General features: G+C 35.1%; 1 protein-coding gene across 1 annotated transcript; it reads right to left on the bottom strand.

The window, feature by feature from the left end:
• Nucleotides 1–15,415: 15,415 nt before the first annotated feature.
• LOC129804349 (ras-related GTP-binding protein C) lies at nt 15,416–16,834 on the bottom strand. The gene is made up of 2 exons (XM_055851592.1): nt 16,676–16,834; nt 15,416–16,601 (listed from the first exon to the last, which is right to left on the bottom strand). Exons 1-2 carry the CDS (start codon nt 16,676–16,678, stop codon nt 15,492–15,494), a joined length of 1,113 nt encoding a protein of 370 aa, XP_055707567.1. The 5' UTR covers nt 16,679–16,834; the 3' UTR covers nt 15,416–15,491.
• Nucleotides 16,835–19,293: the final 2,459 nt, after the last annotated feature.

Here is a 19,293-nt window from a genome sequence, read left to right as displayed (position 1 = left end):
GGCAGCGCTACGGTTGCAAAAATCTCTGAAATGCGACAAAATATTTTCTTCTCTAATTTATGCTTATTAGCAGGTTGTGTCCCTTCTTGTAATATGTACTTTTGCATTCCTTATTAACCAAAATAGTGTTGTACAAAAGGGTTTTTCTCAAACCAATCCTGAATTTTGGGACAGCTCAAAAGAATATGAGTCTTCCAGCTCAAAATTTCATCCCAATGTTTTTGTTGTAATGTCGACAATTATTCACAATTAACCCAAATAACTGTATTCAACTAAATTATTAAAAGGATTTTCTTGTGAAAATGACTTAACTCTAAGGAATTAAACAATTTTCACATTAAAAACCTCTCATTTTCTCTACGTGAATTTTCGCGGCATTTCGAAGAATGCCAACAGGCACCACCAAATTCACTTCTGCTTTTCTTTTAGCTCAGGCCTGAAATATACTAAGTGTCATCAAATTTTCATCAAGGAAAATATACCTTTTTGCATAAATAGTTTGGCTATTGAATATTTGATTACACTTGTGAAATACATAAAATTTATATTTACTTAATTAATATTGCATTTTATATTATTTTTATATAAAAATGAGGCATGGCGAAAAGTGGTAATATTCTGGAATTGATTTTACCACCTGTCGCCATGTCTTTTCGATATTCGACGCTAACTTCACTTCGTGGATTCGCAGTTGTCAAATCTGAATTGTTTACTTTCTGCAATAGTCCTACAATTTGATTTCTCAAATAAAAGTGAAGAAAATTTATTTAAAGTGAGTAATAATAAGGTGATAAAGAAATGTTGAATATATTCTTTTCATATCATTGCCTAAAATAATCGAGTTTGGACTTTTTCAAGTAGGTGACGAGAAGTGGTTACAAAATTGGCGAAAAGTGGTGAAAAGTGGCGACTAAGTGGTTATTTTTGCATTGTTAATAAAACTCAGTTTTTTAAGTAGTCCAGCGTTAAATTGTAGGACTTTTGTTTTCACGAATCTAGAACCAATACATCTAAGTAACTTTGTGTCAAATTTGAGTTATCTTGTTATAAGAGTTTAAAAGTTATAGTAAAATTAATTCCTTTTTTTCCTAAACATGGCGATAAGTGGTTACTGCACCCTACCCAGAAATGAAAGAAACATCACGTGCCCCATTCCTAAAAAATTTTCTACATTTCTTTGCAAACTGTTTTTATAATAATTATTTACCAATATATATAATTAATCTGATATAAATTTAGTGTTCGGATTATTTTATTGGTCATAAGGGGTACCATTACCAATGAAGCATATAGTTATCATATTTCTCACTGTGTTAACAAAATAAAAATTGACAAGGATTAATAGAAAATGCTGAGAACACAAATTTACAAAATGATTTAAATAAACTTCCTTGTAATATAAAATCAAACAAGCTTTTAAAATTTGCAAACAGCCTGCCTGCGAATTCACAATTATTTGCAAAAAAAAGAAGCCAAAAAACTCACTCAAGGGTAAGGCGACACAAAGTGAAGGACAAAAATATGCTTTTGAAAATCAAAACAACTGTTCTTATTTCTCGCACTAAACCCAATCTCTTCTCACAGTCACCAGACAATTATAATCTACGCATGAGTTGAGAGAAATAGGGAGCAATTTCTAGACGGAAATTTTTCAAATAGCCCATTCTGTGATAATTCTCGAATTATGTGAGAATTTGGCGTGTTCTCTAATAATTCACATCGCATTGACCTTGTTTTAGCTCATTTCACGAAAACACACCGAAAGCCACTTTTTTTTGTCAACACAAACACAGAGAAAATAACATAATCAAATGGCTTATAAATTATTTACTTTATCAAAATAAAAAATTCCATTATGTCTTTAGAAGTGAGTTAAAAGGTGATGGTAGGATAAATCATTTGAAGAAAGAAATAGAAAATTATAAAAATCAAGAGAGATAGAAAATTTCGGTCAGATGACAAATTTTGTGATATTTCTAAGGAAAAAGCAGGAAAATGTTGTTTGGCATTATAAATTGAAATTCCAAGGTAGGAATTTTCATTTTTTTTTCTTGATTCATCAGTGAGATATAAATACATTTTTTAGTGCACGAATCCAAAAGCAAGAGCATTTTACATGGAATTAAATTATATCAATCGTCTGTAGAAGCTAAACGGTTTGAATGATCGTTTTCGCGTTTTCCGAAAACTATCTTTTAATTCAACCGATTTTAATTCTCGGCAGTTTATGAAGAAGGTGAGAGAGTATGCCCAAGCACTTTATCATTTCTTCATCGGCTTAAAAGTAGCCTACAATAGCATAGTCAGGGTGTAAAAGTATACAAAAATATGAGAAAATTCGGTATCCAGAAAGAATTGATAAGACCGATTAGGACAAGTTCCTCTCGACATTCATTTTCCCATATACGATTATGCATAGAGGCACTGAAGACTAATGGCAAGTTTTTTCCTAAAGAGAATTGATTTATCAGTCTGATATATTTCGAAACTGTGCATTACATGGGCGTACCCAGCTAAGGGCAGGGGGGGGGCAGCTGCTCCCCCTAGAAGCGTCAAAAAAATTCAAAAACAAGCGAAAAGTAAAAAAAATATACTTATTCAGCAAAAAAAATTAATTTGGCCAGTAAAAAAATCCAAATCTTTCCAAAAATGGGCCTAATTTTTTTAATTCATAAAGATCGAAACTTTCATGAAAATTGTATTGCTCTTTAAAGTTGTAAATTTAGTCACTTCTCAAATTTAATGTTTTACTGCTCATTTGTAGAAGGTCACTGCAAAAATTAACTTATAAAAGCTCAAAAACTATTAAAGATCCAATTGGGGGGGGGGGCAGGACAAGGCGCTTGTCTGTACTGTACTAGATTCAAGAATTAAAAAAAAGTGTAAAAATGAACAAATATTTCGTAACTTTTTTTGATTTATTTTTCTAACGTAATTTCAGTAATAAATTTATTCAGTAATATATTTTTTGAAAAAAAGGAAGTTGTCACCTAATCTTTTTCACATATTTAAGGGATATTTAAGAATTTATAACGAAAGCCTAAAAATCCACAGAGAAAGTAAAAATATAGCGTTAGAATATGTTTTAGAAAAGTCGTCCTTGAGTTTTCTAAAAATCGTATTTTTTGGCACTAACGGTTTACCATATGAGAAGAAAGCAAGTTTCTTAAAATGATTCTACAGAATATTTTTAATAATCTTCTTCTTAATAACATATACACATTGGGAACTGTTTCCGCCAAAAATTGCATTTTTGACAGAATTGTGACGTTTCCACCTAGAGAAGTGCAGAAAATTTCCTTCTAAATAGCATTTGTTTTTTTTTTTTTTTTTGAAAATTACTCCCAATGTGTAGAGGCCTTAAGACATCTTAAAAACTTGTGATGGACCTCTAGTTTCCTCGGGCGATATGTTTAAAAAAAAAACATCAAGGATTCCGAAAGTTTATTTGAAGCCGTCAAATGGAGCAGTCAGACGTGAAATTTAAGAATAATATAATTAAAGCTGTGGTCGTATATTGACTTTGAACTTTGATCTGTTGAGGGTCTATGCGGGTCAAAAAGGCTGAAAATAGCATATTTTCTAACTTTTTTTCTCAACATAATAAAAATTTTATTAAATTCAAGCTCCTAGGCATATAAAATCATAACATTTTACATCATGTTTCGTTTTATAGAATAAGTTATGATCAAGTAAACATAAAATCCTAATAGGAAAAATTAACGTTTTTAATATTAGAAAACATAGCTCAATGGCTGAATTTTGATTTTTTTTTTAATTAAATGCAGAAAATATAGTTTAAATCTTGTTCTTTTTATGCCTAAGAACTTGAATTAATTTTTTTATTATGCTGGAAAAGAAGTTAAAAAAAATCTGTTTTAAGTAAATTTTCGTTAAATAGAAATGTCAAATTTCAGAAGCATATCATTAATTCTTTAAAGACTGATAGTTCTTTTTGCCTTGAAGGGCTTCACAAAGCGAAATGTTAAGACCAATGTTCCACATTAAGTTTAAAAAAATATAAGCTCCAAAACACTATTTAATGTTTTTGTATAGGGTAAGTGTGCCAAATTTCGGCATAGTTGCATGCAAGCGACAAAGTCTCAAGTTTGAAATGTAATATATTTAATAAAAATAGAATATTTTTGTTACTCTTTTATAAGGAGTGATGCTTGGAACCTTACACACAGTTTATCATCTTTATTTTCTCTAAAATCATTCTAAATACATATTGAAATGAATAAAAATGTAGACATAGAATTGGAGGCCTATTTCGGCCACCTTCATTCTCATAGTTCGTTGCCCTTCGGGAATTCTTACAATATCTTTATCAGATCATCTTGCTCGTCGAAGCGACATTTTTTGGATTGTACAATCTCAAGAGTATGTAAAAACTAAAAATTCATGGAAATTCGAGGAACAAAAAATATGGCCGAAATTGCAAGCTGGGCGCAATTTGGCACACTTACCCTATGTTTATTATTATCAGAAATGAATAAAGATAGGTGTAATAGTAAAAATGCACTGTGTTCTACAGATCGGAAGGGGCTTTATCAGATGTTTCACGGGTAGTTGATTCTATAGATTAAATATGAACTAATGGAATGCATCCTTGCTGTAGTTATTTAGTAAAAAGTTGAGAATAATTTCTAAAACTTAATTTTATTTTTGGTCAATAATATAGGAGACAATGCACTACTGGTCCGAAGAACACTGATGATCGTTCCTTAATCAATACCTACAAATTGGGCATAGGCTAATCTCTCGTGAAAAGTAGGACCAGTTTGTATATATAGATACTTTTTATCTCATTTTATTTTTTTTGTTTTTTTTTTCAATATAAAAATTATGTACCCCCCCCCCCCCCGCCAACAAAATTTGAGACTCAGCCCCCCCCTAACTGAAATCCTGGGTACGCCCTTGGTGCATTAAAAGCTATCTAAAAATACATATTTCATAATGTTCGCGGAAATAATACAAGTATTATGAGCAAATTTGTTAGTCACGGTGCAATATTTGCAAAATTTTTACAAGGAAAAGTGAAAAATAGCTTTACTTTTTACTAGGCTTGATGGGTCCCTGAGGGTGGATTATGTAAGTAAGTAAACCCGGTGAATGATCGACTTGACAGATCTAAGTGAACATTTCACTAGTGAACCGCTAAAATTCGATTATGAAGGCGGTGAACGATTCACATCACTCAGTTTTTTGAGGTTAGGTTTTTCACCATCATTTGATGCGGTGAAACTGGAAGTGAATGCAAATTTTAGGATGAAAAATACATTGCAGAAGCGAAAGTAAGGCTTTTCACATAACTAGTATTTAATGTGACTCAAAATCATTGAGTTTATAGAGCATTTAACGCAAAATAAATGCCAAAATATAATTTATCGAAACACTGTTTTCGTGACACGTATAGAGTATTCACTTCCGGACAATTCGAAAAGATTGACAAAAATTCTCACTCACGTTAACAGACACTGTTAACACTGGTTTGTACACACTTTGTATTATTTTAACACCAATTTCACTCTATTTTTGCTAAAATATCGCGGAAAACTTAGAAAATTTATGAAAAACTACATGACCCTGAACAAAAACATAGCTTTTGACGCCTTCGAATTCACTCTAGCAGTTTTTCACCGCAACTGATTCACTCACTCATTCATAATCACTTTTCTAGCAGTTGTGAACGCGAGCGGTGAATCGTTCACTTGTGAACGTTCACGATTTTTACATAATCCACCCCCTGGATTAGGATGATCATGACCGATGTGAGGAACAAAGTTAAGGCGGACAAATCGTTGTCACCGGAGTTCCCTGTGAACAACGGGCTCAGACATAGGAACGGACTACCGTGCGTTCTCCAACGTGGTACTAGAGAAAGCGATCTGTGACTCCGAGAACATGAGGGGGGTTATTATCAATATGTCCAGTCCATGCACCTCTTAGTCTATGCTGACGGTATAGATATCATGGGACGCAATCCCAAACTTGTACAAGAGTCCTTCATTCAGAATAAACAATAGGCACAAAGTCTAGAGCTACAGATAAATGGAGGCAAAACAAAGTACATGGTGGCCTCGTCAGCAACAACTCCGGTAACATCTACACAGAGCATTGGTCAAAACAAAGGCTCCCGATGGGGACTACATTGAAGTTGTTAACTCCTTTGCGGACCTTGAGTCAACAATTACAGCTCTACGCACGGCTGCTGAAAGTCAACAGGACCTACTTCAGTCTATCAGTGGCGCAATAGGCAAGACCGTTAACTCTTGGGCGGATTAATTCCCTGGCTCGACTTACTGTTGTGAGTTCGAGTCCCGCCCGGTGCAAAGATCTGAATGTCTAATTTAGACAATTTTCATATGTTAATAACGTAATATAATGCACCGCCTACGCCCAACAACTCCGGGAGCATGAAAGAAGCATCCACAATGCGGGGAAGGCGCTCCTGGGCGAGTCTACAAACGGACTAGCAGATTCTTCCAACACGGGATATGAACATTGTAAAAATGATTGCCTTTGTAATGAATATATCTCGATACGATTAATAATAGTCTATCAAGAGTTTTTCGGTCCAGAACTTTAAGCATAAAGACTAAGCTACTACTGTATATGTCTATGATCCTGCTAGTCCTCACGTGTTCGTCTAAAACGTAGGTCTTCAGCAAACAGAATTGCGAAGTCTTAAGGAATTTCAAATGTCAGGTTAAATTTTTTAATTGTTTAAGAATTTTTTTAATAAGGTAAAATTTTTCTTTAATTTTTCAAGCTCTTTACTTTAGCCTTAGAACTTTCCGAGTTTAAAACTCAGGAGCGTTATATTAGAAACAATTTTTCGCTTGTCTAAATCCTGTACTGTTAGACCAGTGCTTTATTTTTCTGTCCTAAGTCCATATTTGGGATTCTCATTTAAATGTGGCATCTGAATCTGAAACACTATACAGTTCTGGTTCTGGTTCAATAAAAAGTGAGTTTCGGTACTCAGAACATCCATGTTTACCGGTATCCATACAAAACAAGCATCGATGTCATTTTATCAGTCTGAACTAGTGGAGAGGCTTGACTGTCTGACAAAACAAGACTGTGTTAAGGAAAGGTAAAAAGCTTTCAGGACAGCCTATTACATTTCAAAGGAGACTAGGCTAACACAGCCTATGATGAAACAACGACATAGACCAGTATTCCAGCTGACTCAGGCTACGCAATTACAGAACAGTAACATAGAACAGGCTTAACTAGAAGCAAGTCTTGAGTCTTGATTAAGTAATATATTACACTTTCATGGTAAAACATCTAACTCTGAATAGTCACCATAGCTATTTTGAAACGACTTTGCAAATTTTGTTGCAATAGTTAATCGTCATTGCTTAATAAGTCCAGATACAGACAAGCCTTCGAAATCAACCAATTGCAAGTTGTTTTCATCGATCGCGCCACGTCTTGTATATTGTGGCGCCTTAAATACTTCCCATCACCACTTGAAAAACATGCCTTTGTTTTCTTCTCGAATTGAAAACTCACTCTTCGATCACGCTCACTATCACATCCCTGTACTGACCTCTGTTTGCCATATTTTACGCCCATGCAATTTAACCGTAAATACAGTGGTACGATCGTGATCATCAGAAAGATCAGTAGATTTCATAATAATACAAGGCGGGGAGATAAGAGAAATTCTTCAGCGAAAGTCAGAATGTAGTTCAATGGAATTTTGATTGAAAGAGAGCGTCTTTTTTTTTAGTCTGCTGTTTTCTATTGTTTACTTTTATGCTCAAGCAAATATTCAGTCAATTAATCACTATATATTGAAAGAGAAACATTAACAAGCAAATTCTCACGCAGATATTCTCTCATGTTGAACACACTTTTCTTTAATATGTTTTTTCGCTCGCATTTTTTGTGCTTCCTGAAAACTTTCCCACTTGGCCGCTACTCAAAATTGCCAAAGAATGTGTAAATGTTTCTATTTTTGCTCAACTTTTTTTGCATTAATTTAAAAAAGTCCATAGTCAAATGAACTTTGGACCATTTTGCCAAAGAAGATAATTGGAAGCAAAAATGAATCAAATTGATATTTTTATACACAATTTCAGATAATTCTACCTTGGATACACCATGACTTCTTTCTTTAACCTTGTGCAACAAAACAAAATCATAATTATTTTTTAACGCTCCATTTTCTGTGCTCAGTGGTTTCACAAAATTGATAACGTGTTTGAAATGTGACTCAAGTGTAACCTCAGCTTTTTATGCTATTTAATTGGGAAGAAGTGTCTCCATCGAGGTTTAACTTTCATAGATTTTAGAAAACAACCCAGGCATTGGAAGGAAAAAAATATTTTTGTTGACAATTTGGTGTTTGGCCTTGGTTTTTTTTGTAAGTGGTACACATGTATTTAATTTATAGTAAAAAAAAATAGTAATTCAATTTGTCTAGTCTAAAGCTTTGACAATAGGAACAAGAAATTATATTTATTTCAATTGTGTTAAATTTTGTACCAAATTACCCTACGGTTATTGGAACTGAGACGCAAATAATTACAATAATGAACCATGAAGCACATGGAAAAGTGATATACATCATCAGTCAATGCTCTGTCGGCAAATGGTTTCTCCTTCTGTTTTTAACAGCTAAACCTAATTAAAATTATATTCTCAACTTTCCATAAAATTATCAGGAAACTGGATATTACACCAAATAAATTTATTTTCAAGAATTTAAGAGAACTTTACAACCATTGAATTCTAGAAATCCAATTGATTATATTATCTCTCAGATTCTACTTTTGGTTGAATAGGCATATTTTCAGTGCTTTTAGAAAACGTGACTTGAGAACTTTAGAAAATAACTGCGTTGCTTTTTGCCTATTGGCAATTTGTAATATATTTTTCAAGTTGCATTTCAAACCTTTTCAAACACTCTCAAAGTTGAACAGTTGGATTGTTAGAGAAAATCAATAAAAAATGTTAGGAGTCATCAAAATAGTCAGAATCACTCAGTTTTATGTTGTCTCTGAGTCATTCATTTGACTATTAATTCTTTTAAAGACTTACGAGATAGTAAAATAAGTGATAATATCCTCAAATATCAACTAGAACAATTGGAATGATTGGATTTAATTATAAGAAACCTATAAGAAGGGTTATAAGATAATATTACTATTCGCACAATGGCTCTAAAATAAAAATTTCCCTATACTTTGGAAAAGTTTGATTAAAAATAATTGTAAAGAATTAACCTAGATCAAAAAATAATCTGAACTTTTGTTTTTAATTCATGGCTGTTCTCATGAGCTTCTGAGTTATCGACCTTTCTTTGTGATGGTTCCTGTCACGACTGTTTTCTCCAGTCTTCATCATGTTCGAAAACTCGGCCAATCACCAAACAGTCGTGACAGGAACCAATATAAAAAAAATCGATTACACAGAAGCGTCTCTGAACAGCCAAACTAAGAAAATTGTTCAGGAAAAAGATTTTCCTTTCCACTTTTCATTAAAATAGCATCATAATCCCAGTAGGGGAATTCTGTAATTTTTCTGGCATTGTCACATGTGAGTTCAAAATCTGACAGTGCCAATCGAGCTTTTTTATATCACACGAGCGATAAAAATGCGATTTATTGATTTTTTAAAGAAATTACTGTACTTTGTGATATTTTGCAAATACAGTCCGTCTTTGTTGATTTGTTGTATAAAATCTGTTATCATTTGAGTTGTCATTAATCTCAAATAAGTGGCTTCTGAGAATGTCACGTGAGCTGAAATGGCAATGTCATGGCTACAGAATCACAAAAGCTCTCCTGAGATTCCAACGCAATTTGTCATATGGTATTGCCAGAGTGTTACAGAATTTCCCTACAGGTAAACTTATGATTAAGAATCTTTACAGGCAACGTTGGAATGCGTCCAAATTCGATTGTGAGTTAAATTTTGAGGGAAAATTATTGAGTGGAACAAATTATTTTCGCCGGCAAAAACGGATAAAATTAACTCGACGCAATTTGTTGCTGTTGCCTATAAAGCATATCAGCTACCATAAGCTTATTTGGGATTGTTACTACTGATTTTCTTATTTAAATAGTTGAAGTACAGAAGGCCAATAAAAGAAAAAAAATCATTGAAATTGGTAATTAAATCTACGAGATAGAGTCCGTTCAATTTTTTTAGTAAGGGTCGAGTCGGGGGGATACAGTGAAATCGACTGAGAAGGATGCGACCTATCGTTGGAAAGGTTGGAAAGGCCTCAGCTTCATACGTGTTATTGAAAAAACAAAATTTTGGGGGTTTCAAAACGGCGGAAAAGAAGTGGGATGATGGTTCTGATATCATCATCTTATGTCGTCCGTCCGAAAGTTAACCTTTCCCGAAAAAGTCAAAAGTCAAAACGTCATTTGGTCTAGTTGGAAAGGTCTTCAAACTTCTGACAAGACCAATTCTTAACCAGTTCCAATTGGTTATGAGCCGGTAATGAACCTATTACGAAACGGTAAGTAATTTTTATTCGAAATCTAATTGTATTACACCTAAGCTGTTTTGGAAGATCTTTTGTACGATTTATAAATTGGATCATATCGGTTGTAAACCGGTAAATGGTAAATCATGCGAAAGTTCTTTTAAGATACATACGTATGGTATCTAGTGTATCTAGTAGTATAGTACAGTATAGTACGCTTTGCTACACCTTTATTTCTTTATCAAAGTTTAATTATATTTTTCCATTTTATCAATAATTGTAAAAGGTTTACTTATTAAAATATAAAACATATCTTTGGAGAATTTAAATTAATTGAGAAATCCGCGAAATCAACTTCCAGTTTATGCACTCATGTTGAATACAAATTTTTCTTAAAAAAAATATAAGGACAAAGTAAATTTAAAAATATGAAAATTTTATAGGAAAAGGGACAGATAATCCTAACCGGCTTATGTAGGTGAGATTCTTAACGTGAGCTAACTCGGAGTGCATGCAAATTCGATTTAGAGCTGAAGTTGGGAGACGCCATTCAGTTATCTTGAATAAAATTCGTGAAATTATACAAATTTTGTATTTAAACCAAAATATCAAGGATTTGGATGAACTGACAGAAAAGTGATATATGGGTGAAATGTAGACCAGAATGTTCTCTATAATTTTCTCATAGAACATGATCTCATCGATTACTCAGAAGCCAAGATAAGCGAGGTTTTTTGTTTCTTAACTCGTTTTTTCATCCAGAGTTCCCCAAGTAGTCATTTGTTGAACTTCAACTATATCAAAGAATTGTTGTATTTTGCGGGACTTTCCATTTAAACCCCTATTTTATGTGTCTTGGTGGAGTAGAGGCAGTCAAATTGGCATCTGAGTGATTTCAAAGCGTTATTATGGGAAAAATCAATTTTTTCACACTTAAACGGCAAAATCGGAGTGATAGCGTAGTCTGAGTGGAAAATGATGTATGGACGAAATGTAGAGACAAATGTGCTCTACAATTATGTCGAAGTAATCATCAAAATCGGTTCAGCGACAGTCGAGATAATTGAGGTTATGTGATATTGAAATTGGTTTTTCGACTGTGGCGCCCCTGGTGTTGGTCCCACGAAGTTCAAATATTCTAGAAAGTTGTAGCATTTGGTGAGATCTTTCGTTTAAGCCCTCATTCATCAAAATCGGTCACATAGAACCGGAGATATGATTTTTTGAATGTTGTGAACTTTGACCCCTCATATCTCCGGTTCTATTGAAACCACAGCGCACATACGCACCATTTTGGAAACGTCCTAGACTGGACTACAACATACTAAAATTTCATTAACTTGCACAATGCCGTTTTTGAGAAAAGTGACTTTGAATTTCGATGAATTTTGACGCTATCACAGCGCCACCTGTGGTGACTTTTTGAACTTCCATCTGAAAGTGCTCATCGAGACGAAACCAAAAAGGTAAAATTTAGGTCGCTATGTTAATTAGAACCGGAGATAGAGGCCGGTCAATGTTCGAACTTTGACCCCTTATAGCTCGGGTCAGGGGTTATGGATCGACTTAAGGTTTTTTTTGTTTGATAGGTATAATCAACGGCTACAACATACTAAAATTTCAGCCCGATTGCATAAGGAATTTTTGAGTTATTTAACTTTTAAGATTTAAAAATTTTCTTTTTAAAAAAAGCGCCCCTAGCGGTGGTTTTATGAACTTGCGATGTTAGAAGGGGAAGTGGCATTTCACGAGAGCTTTCCAAAAAGCCCTCATTTTTTAAATTCTGACAATTAGAACCGGAGTTATGGCCATTTTAAGAAAATTTTTTTGGACCCTTATAGCTCGGGTCAGGGGGGTCGGGGGACCTTAAGTTTGGTACTGATGGAAAGCTCTAAGGCCCAGCTATAACATACTAAAATTTGAGCCCGCTCGATGCCATAGGGGCGGAGCTATTGAGAAAACAAAAAAAGGGTGGTCTTCAAAATGGCGGAAGGAGGGGTGGGGGGTGGGGGGTCAATGCACCAAGTTGCAATTTTCATACGATATTTAACCTTTGCCGAAAACCGCAAGTCGATATCTTTTTTAGTTTAGGAGCTATTAAGCTCCAAAGAGCGGCCGGCCGGCCGGCCGGCCGGCCGGGAACGTAACTTAGCCCCCCATATATTCGTGATCAGGAAGTGGCGAAACACATTTTGGCCAAGTTTGAGCGCGATCGGACGACATGAAATTTTGTTAGGATTATAGTAGGTGAGATTGTTAAGAATCTCACCTAACTGCCCTTGGAAAAGTGCTAGAAAAGGGAAAATATCATGGATTTTTGTTTTGGTAATAAGATATAAAAAATTAACTTTGGAATTTTCACAAGAAAAACTACACGAAAATCACAAGAAAATGGGAAATTCATTATAGAAAATTAATTTATGAGTCTTAGAATTTGTCCTAGAATGTCAGTGAAATTAAAAAAATATATATATAGAAAACTTTCTTTTTTGCCGAGGATAAGAGGGACCAACGTTGTTTGATTTGGGATTTATCGTGATTTCTTGCATATAATGTTGATTGTGATGACCTTTTAAACTTTAAAATAATGTACTAAAACAATATGTGATTGGAAATAAGGTAAAGTGTTCTCACTCGACCGGTTCCTCGTCTCAACCGGTAGATTTATAGTAAGGTAGGGTAACTGGATCGTTTTCCGAAGAGTGCTACTTAAATGCTTGTTTTTGGACTGATGAAGTTCTTTTTTTACTTCTTTTAAATCCATAGAGTTATTCACTGTTTCATTCAGAAACATAATATTAAAAAATATTGTTAAAAATATTAGAGAAAATTTATAAAATAATGATAATACTGAAATAAGTCAGTATGCTCTAACTGGGTCACCTTTTCGCTAATTCGCTTTTAATTAAACCTTTGGATTTAAAATACTTTTTTCACAAGGAAAAAACAATAAATGTTTTCGATCAACCAGCTGCCATTAGCGAAAATATCACTGATAGACAATTTTTAGTGAAAAACCCAGCTGGCACAAGATTGAAATGAGTCGATTACACTCACTTATTTAATGGATGAAAATATTATTTTTGCTTTTTCTCAAACTTGAATAGTTATATTATGTTACTGTAGTGACTATATTACGGAAATAAAAATAAAAATATTATTTTAAGTGGATTAGTCATAAACGATCCAGATAGCGAAGGGCCCGGATTAGCACACTTGACTATGTTTATTCAATTTATTTATATTTGCGATATTTTGCGTATGATCTAACATTAATAGGTCAATTATTCCATGAATATAATACGAACCAGTGACAAATTCATAGAAATTGACGAAATTGACCATCAAACATTCAAAAATTAATCGAAACGAGGAACCCGGTCGAGTGAGGCTACTTTACCTTATTTAGGTTTAAAAAATATTAATCTAAATCTTCAAGCTTAAGTGAGAACCTCGTGATTGCACTTCAGTCGCAACCAAGTAAAAAACATAACTTATTCCTAATCAATATTTGCTTTTTGCATATTCCCTGCCAGACAATTATAATTAAGTCTCCCGGACACATTTTTATTTATTTAATTTTCTCTTGAAATAAAATATGATTTTTTTCTTGTATATCACAAACGACAGAAGAGAGAGAGACAAACTGTAATCAGTGCGATTTGCAGCTTGTACTTTCGCGTTCAATAAAATCGCGAGTTCGTGTTGGTTGGTGATAAAATCTTACGTTTACAGGCCAAAGTCCAAATAAATCTCTTCTACAAACATCAATAAAAACGATTTCTGACGCCATCAGGAGTTTTTGAGCACATTTTCTGCAAGATGCCGAGAATGAAGGGCGTTTTCTCCTTTCTGAGAATTTCAATGACAAATTGAACGTCCTTTTTCCTTCCGACTCTCCCAATCCCAATCACCCAAACTCCCAATTGGAGCCGGAGTAACTCGATAGGCCTAATTTGCTTATGAGTGGCTTTGAATATTTCTAGAGAATAAGTGAAATTGACTCTGTAGAATTGGGGAAAACTCTTACTAAGGATTTTGTCGTGTTCTTTTGCAATTTTTCAGGGGACATCCTACGGGAATCCTTTTATTTCTTCTCCCCAAAAAAAAATTGAAAATAGTAAAATAGGCATGGGAATTTTATTTTTATTTTATTTTTTTGGGTTTCCATTAAGAGAATAAGGAGATTAGTGTGGAAAGTTTCGCGTGGGGGTTTGAAGTGGGTTTTGTGGGGCTCAAGGGCGCAGAACCACGCAATATCTGCGACCTGTAGACAAAGAACTCGAGCTAAAATCTATGGGCTCTTTCAACAAAGACCGGAAATTTTCCAGGTGGAATATCGACAAGTACAAGGGTAAATTTTCACTTTTATCGATTGATATTGATAGAGGGTGTCTTAAGGTACTTACCAAGATAGAAAATAATCACACCACTTTTGATTTTACACTATTTTTTTGGGGATTTCTCACGATAATGAAATTCACGAATCACCCAAAACGCAGACACTCGATGTCAAACAACAGGGCAGCCAACTGTGACAAGTAAAAAATTTATGGAGGGGAAATTGTATTTCAGAATAATAAAACCGTTATACTGTTATACACATTTTTACTAAAGGAAAAGATCAGGAGGAATATAAGAATCTGGATTGTTTAGGATTGCTGGTTGCTCAGAAAAAGCTTGAATTGCTGCAAAATCTTGCGGCTGGGTAGGACCGTCATCGTGAAAAACAAAACTGCAAAGATAAATTATCCAGAAAAAAACAATTGGCGACAAAAACAAATTTCTTACGGTTCTTGAGCGAGGATTTGCAGAAAAAGGAAGAAAAGTCCTAGAATCTTCAGGAGAAACCTCATTTCACCCTACTTCCAGTCAATTTGAGGAGCAAATGGCAAGATTTTACCCTTTTATACGGCAAATATTCAATTTTAACTGCAGAAAAAGCCTAATGGGGAATTTCCGTTCTATTAACTTTTTTTTATTTCTTGTGGATTTAACAAAAGAGCAGTTCAGGAAAAACTGATGGCGCAAATTATGTGACAATAACATCAACTGACTCCCCATCGGAAGCATTCATCTGAGTCCGGCCGTTGGTAACGATGGCGGGATCGAGAAAATCATCATCATGCGTCAGATGCAGGCTTTTTTGATGCTTCAGCCTCAGCTCAAACACCCTCTCTATTGCCTCCCGGAAGCACAAAAAATTGTAATCTATTACACCTTGACGACTGAAGTTGTCCTCTCGCAGGATGCAGACCAAAGCTAGGAATTTATTCACCTCCCGGAGATACAGGATCGTGCTATTATTGAGTTTAATGAGGCTAGAACTTTGATTGTCAAATGCGGCAATTTCGTTGCTTCCTTGGAGTCCGTAGATACAGGAAAGATCTATCACTACATCGATCATATCGCAGCAGAGTTCATAGCTCTGCATGTCCACAGGAGAGGCATCAGTAGCGATGTAAATCTTCGAAACAACATCAAACAGAAAGGCTTTCTCGATGCCCGAATTGGAAATGAGGATATTCAGGAGATTCTCAAGGGTCGGCAGCTGTGGAATGAGCTTCTGCACCACTTTACTGAATGCCTCAAAGATCGAATGGTCATAAATAGAAGTGAGATGAAAGCTGAGATGGATCTGATCCAATCCAGCGTCTGCCAAATCATCCGTAGCTCGCTGATGAATATCCCTCTGTGATTCCATCTTGAAGTCATCACTAACGCCGTCCACTTTGTGTATGAACACCTCAAATTTAATCCGAGGGTTCACCTTGTACGCCTTCGTGACAGTCTGATTGAGCTTCGTGAGAGCCTCAGAGAACTCATCCTGGGCATCAATGACAAACACCAAAGCTCCACAGCCACCGAAGATCATATCAGAATCAAAGGTAGGCTCAAAAAAATCAATCTGACCGGGAAAATCCCAGATTTGGAATTGCACAAAGCTACTATTGTTGATGTCATCCTTGACAATTTTATTGGTAGATTCCAAGAACAGAGTTTCATTCGGAGACATCTTGTGAAAGACGACTTTCTGGATGGAACTCTTCCCAGATCGCCTGAGTCCCATGAGGAGGATCCGAGGTTTTTGCTCCCGGGTCCCCACACTACTCTCACCCTCGAAATCTTCACCATAGAACTCCTACGGAACAAAAGAAAATACCCCCTTTCAAGGTCGACTCCGAATTTCAGCCCTATCGCAGAAGATTCACTCACCATTTTGCAGACTCTTTCTCTCAATGGATATTTTCGTACAAGATTGTGGATGAATGGTGAGTTATCAACTATTTTTGCAATGTTTTTCTTATCAAAATTTTTATTTTCACATTTTAACACCACCGTATAGTTTTTACAAATTGAAATCTGTCATAATATTACAAAACCTTTAGTAAAAAATTTCACGCAACTTCAGATGGGTAGTAATGTGTCCCAAAATTTGAAAACTCAACCGCTATCGCTGTATCCTCCAGATGGGAGAGTTTGATTTCATGGGAAAAGCAAACTCTCCGTGTGGAACTCGCCTATTCGGTATCCACGAAATTTTCGATTGAAAATTTACTCATAAAAAAAACCGGGGAGAATTTTCGAGTGGTTTTCCCGGTGAGAGTTTGATTAATTAACATACAAAATAGGCAAATAAATTAAAATATCGCATTTTTAAAGTTTTAAATTGTTTTTAAAAGATTATTTCACTTATAAAGCCAGTGATAAGCCTTGATTAGCTTATAGAGGTGCAATTTCTTCATTGCAAATTTGGATTGTGGCAAACCCGAACGATATTTGTACATAAATAATGCAAATTTCGTTTAATAATTCTTACAGCTCTTAAAGTGTATGAAACATAAATATTAACGTTATTAATGAGGAAAATTGGATGAGAAATGCATAAAAGTGTATAAAAATCTTTAAAATCGATTATCTCGGGAACTATGAGAAATAGAAGCTTCAAACTTTACATCCATTTTAGAGCCTCTTTCAGGCTTTATATGTGCAAAATTTCACCTGAAAATGAAAAAAAAATGGATGAGAAATGCATAAAAGTGTCTGAAAATCTTTAAAATCGATTATCTCGGAAACTATGAGAGGTAGATGCCTAAACTTTACATCTGTTTAGAACCTTTGTCAGCCACCCATGAGAATCCGCGAAGTTATTCATTACCCACGAAAAATACGCGCCCAGGGAAAATCCGCGAAAAATACGTGACCCGCGAAAACCCACGAAAAAATTCGCGCTCTGCGGAAATTCGCGAGAAAATATGCGCCCCGCGAAAATCTGGGAAAAACTTCGCATCCCGCGAAAATTCGTGAAAAAATTCGCGCCCAGCAAAAATCCGCGTAAAATTCGCGCCCCTCGAAAATCCGCGAAAAAATATACGCCCCATGAAAATCCGTGAAAAAATTCGCGACCCGCGAAAATCCGTGAGAAATTCGCGCTCCGCGAAAATCCGCGAGAAAATACGCGCCCCGCGAAAATCCGTGAAAAAATCGCGTCCCGCGAAAATCCGCGAAAAAATTCCCGCCCAGCAAAAATCCGCGAAAAATTCGCGCTCCGCATGAAAATCCGTGAAAAGAATCGCGGATCCCCTATAGCCAACGGCCGAGGCGATTCTATTGGATTTCCAGCAGTCTTTTCTTCCATGTCCGCGGATTTTACCGCTAAAAATCCGCGTGGAGTTCTCTGGATTTTACCGCTCAAAATCCGCGTAAGCTTCCGTGATAAAATTTGACGCTAATTTTCTTCCTAGCGTTCCATGGGCGTTTGCGGAACTCTATGTAAGACCGCATAATAAGAAATGACCGCGAGTTTTCATGGACTTTTCTCTGACGAATATTTCCACGGTTTGTCCTATAGATTATTAGCGTATAATCTACAGTCAGGCCTTTAAAAATTCTGAAAAATCCTCTGCGAAATCCATGCTTAAAAAAAGCTGATAACTCCGCAGAAATCCAAGCGAAATTTTAGCGTTTATTTCCCTGGAAGCTCACGCGGAAAAATAGGAGATACAGTGCCCGCTCTCTAATCCGGATCGGCGTAATCCGGACGAGTTATCGACGGTTACATTTAAAATAATTTTGTGGTCATGTATGCATGTATGTTCAGCAATGAAAATGAATTATGTTTTGATGTTTTTGTTTAATAAATGAAGTATAATAGCATAGAATTCTCTAATTATGTCTTTTTAAGCTTCTTTAAAACTTTTATTCTAATTCTACAAAAAAAAAGACCTTCTATTTTCGAGACGTCGAACAAATTCAAAAAATCCATCCGGATAACAAAGCGGACATCTGTCATATTGTCCCCCAATCATCCAGATTAAAAAGCGGGCACTGTAAATTCCATGGATTTTTTCGTTACTGTGAAACTTTGCGGCCGATCGGCTACAGGGTCGCGAATGGTATATGTCACCTTACAAATCTTCTAATATAGACTCACTATGTAGAAAGAGAGAGAATGCTATATTACACTGCCTGCTCTTTAATCCGGATCGCCGTAATCCGAACGACTTATCTAAGGTTACATTTAAAATCATTTTGAGGTTATGTATGCACGAGTATTCTGCAATGAAAATAAATTATCCTGTGATGTTTTTGTTTAATAAGTGAAGTATAAGCATAGAATTCTCTAGTTGTGTCTTTTTAAACTTTTTTTTTTTAACTTTTAATCTAATTCTACAAAAAAAACCTTGTATTATATTTTCGAGACGTTGAACAAATTCAAAAACTTCATCCGGATTACGAAACGGACATCTGTCATACTGTCTCCCAATCATTCGGATTACGAACTGTATATGGAAAAGCTTGTCCGGCGCTACTTCTCCCGCATTTTTTCCCGC

The sequence above is a fragment of the Phlebotomus papatasi genome, chromosome 2 (assembly GCF_024763615.1).
Source record: "Phlebotomus papatasi isolate M1 chromosome 2, Ppap_2.1, whole genome shotgun sequence".
In the NCBI taxonomy this organism is placed as follows: Eukaryota; Metazoa; Arthropoda; class Insecta; order Diptera; family Psychodidae; genus Phlebotomus; species Phlebotomus papatasi.
This window is presented reverse-complemented; position numbering and strand designations above follow the sequence as displayed.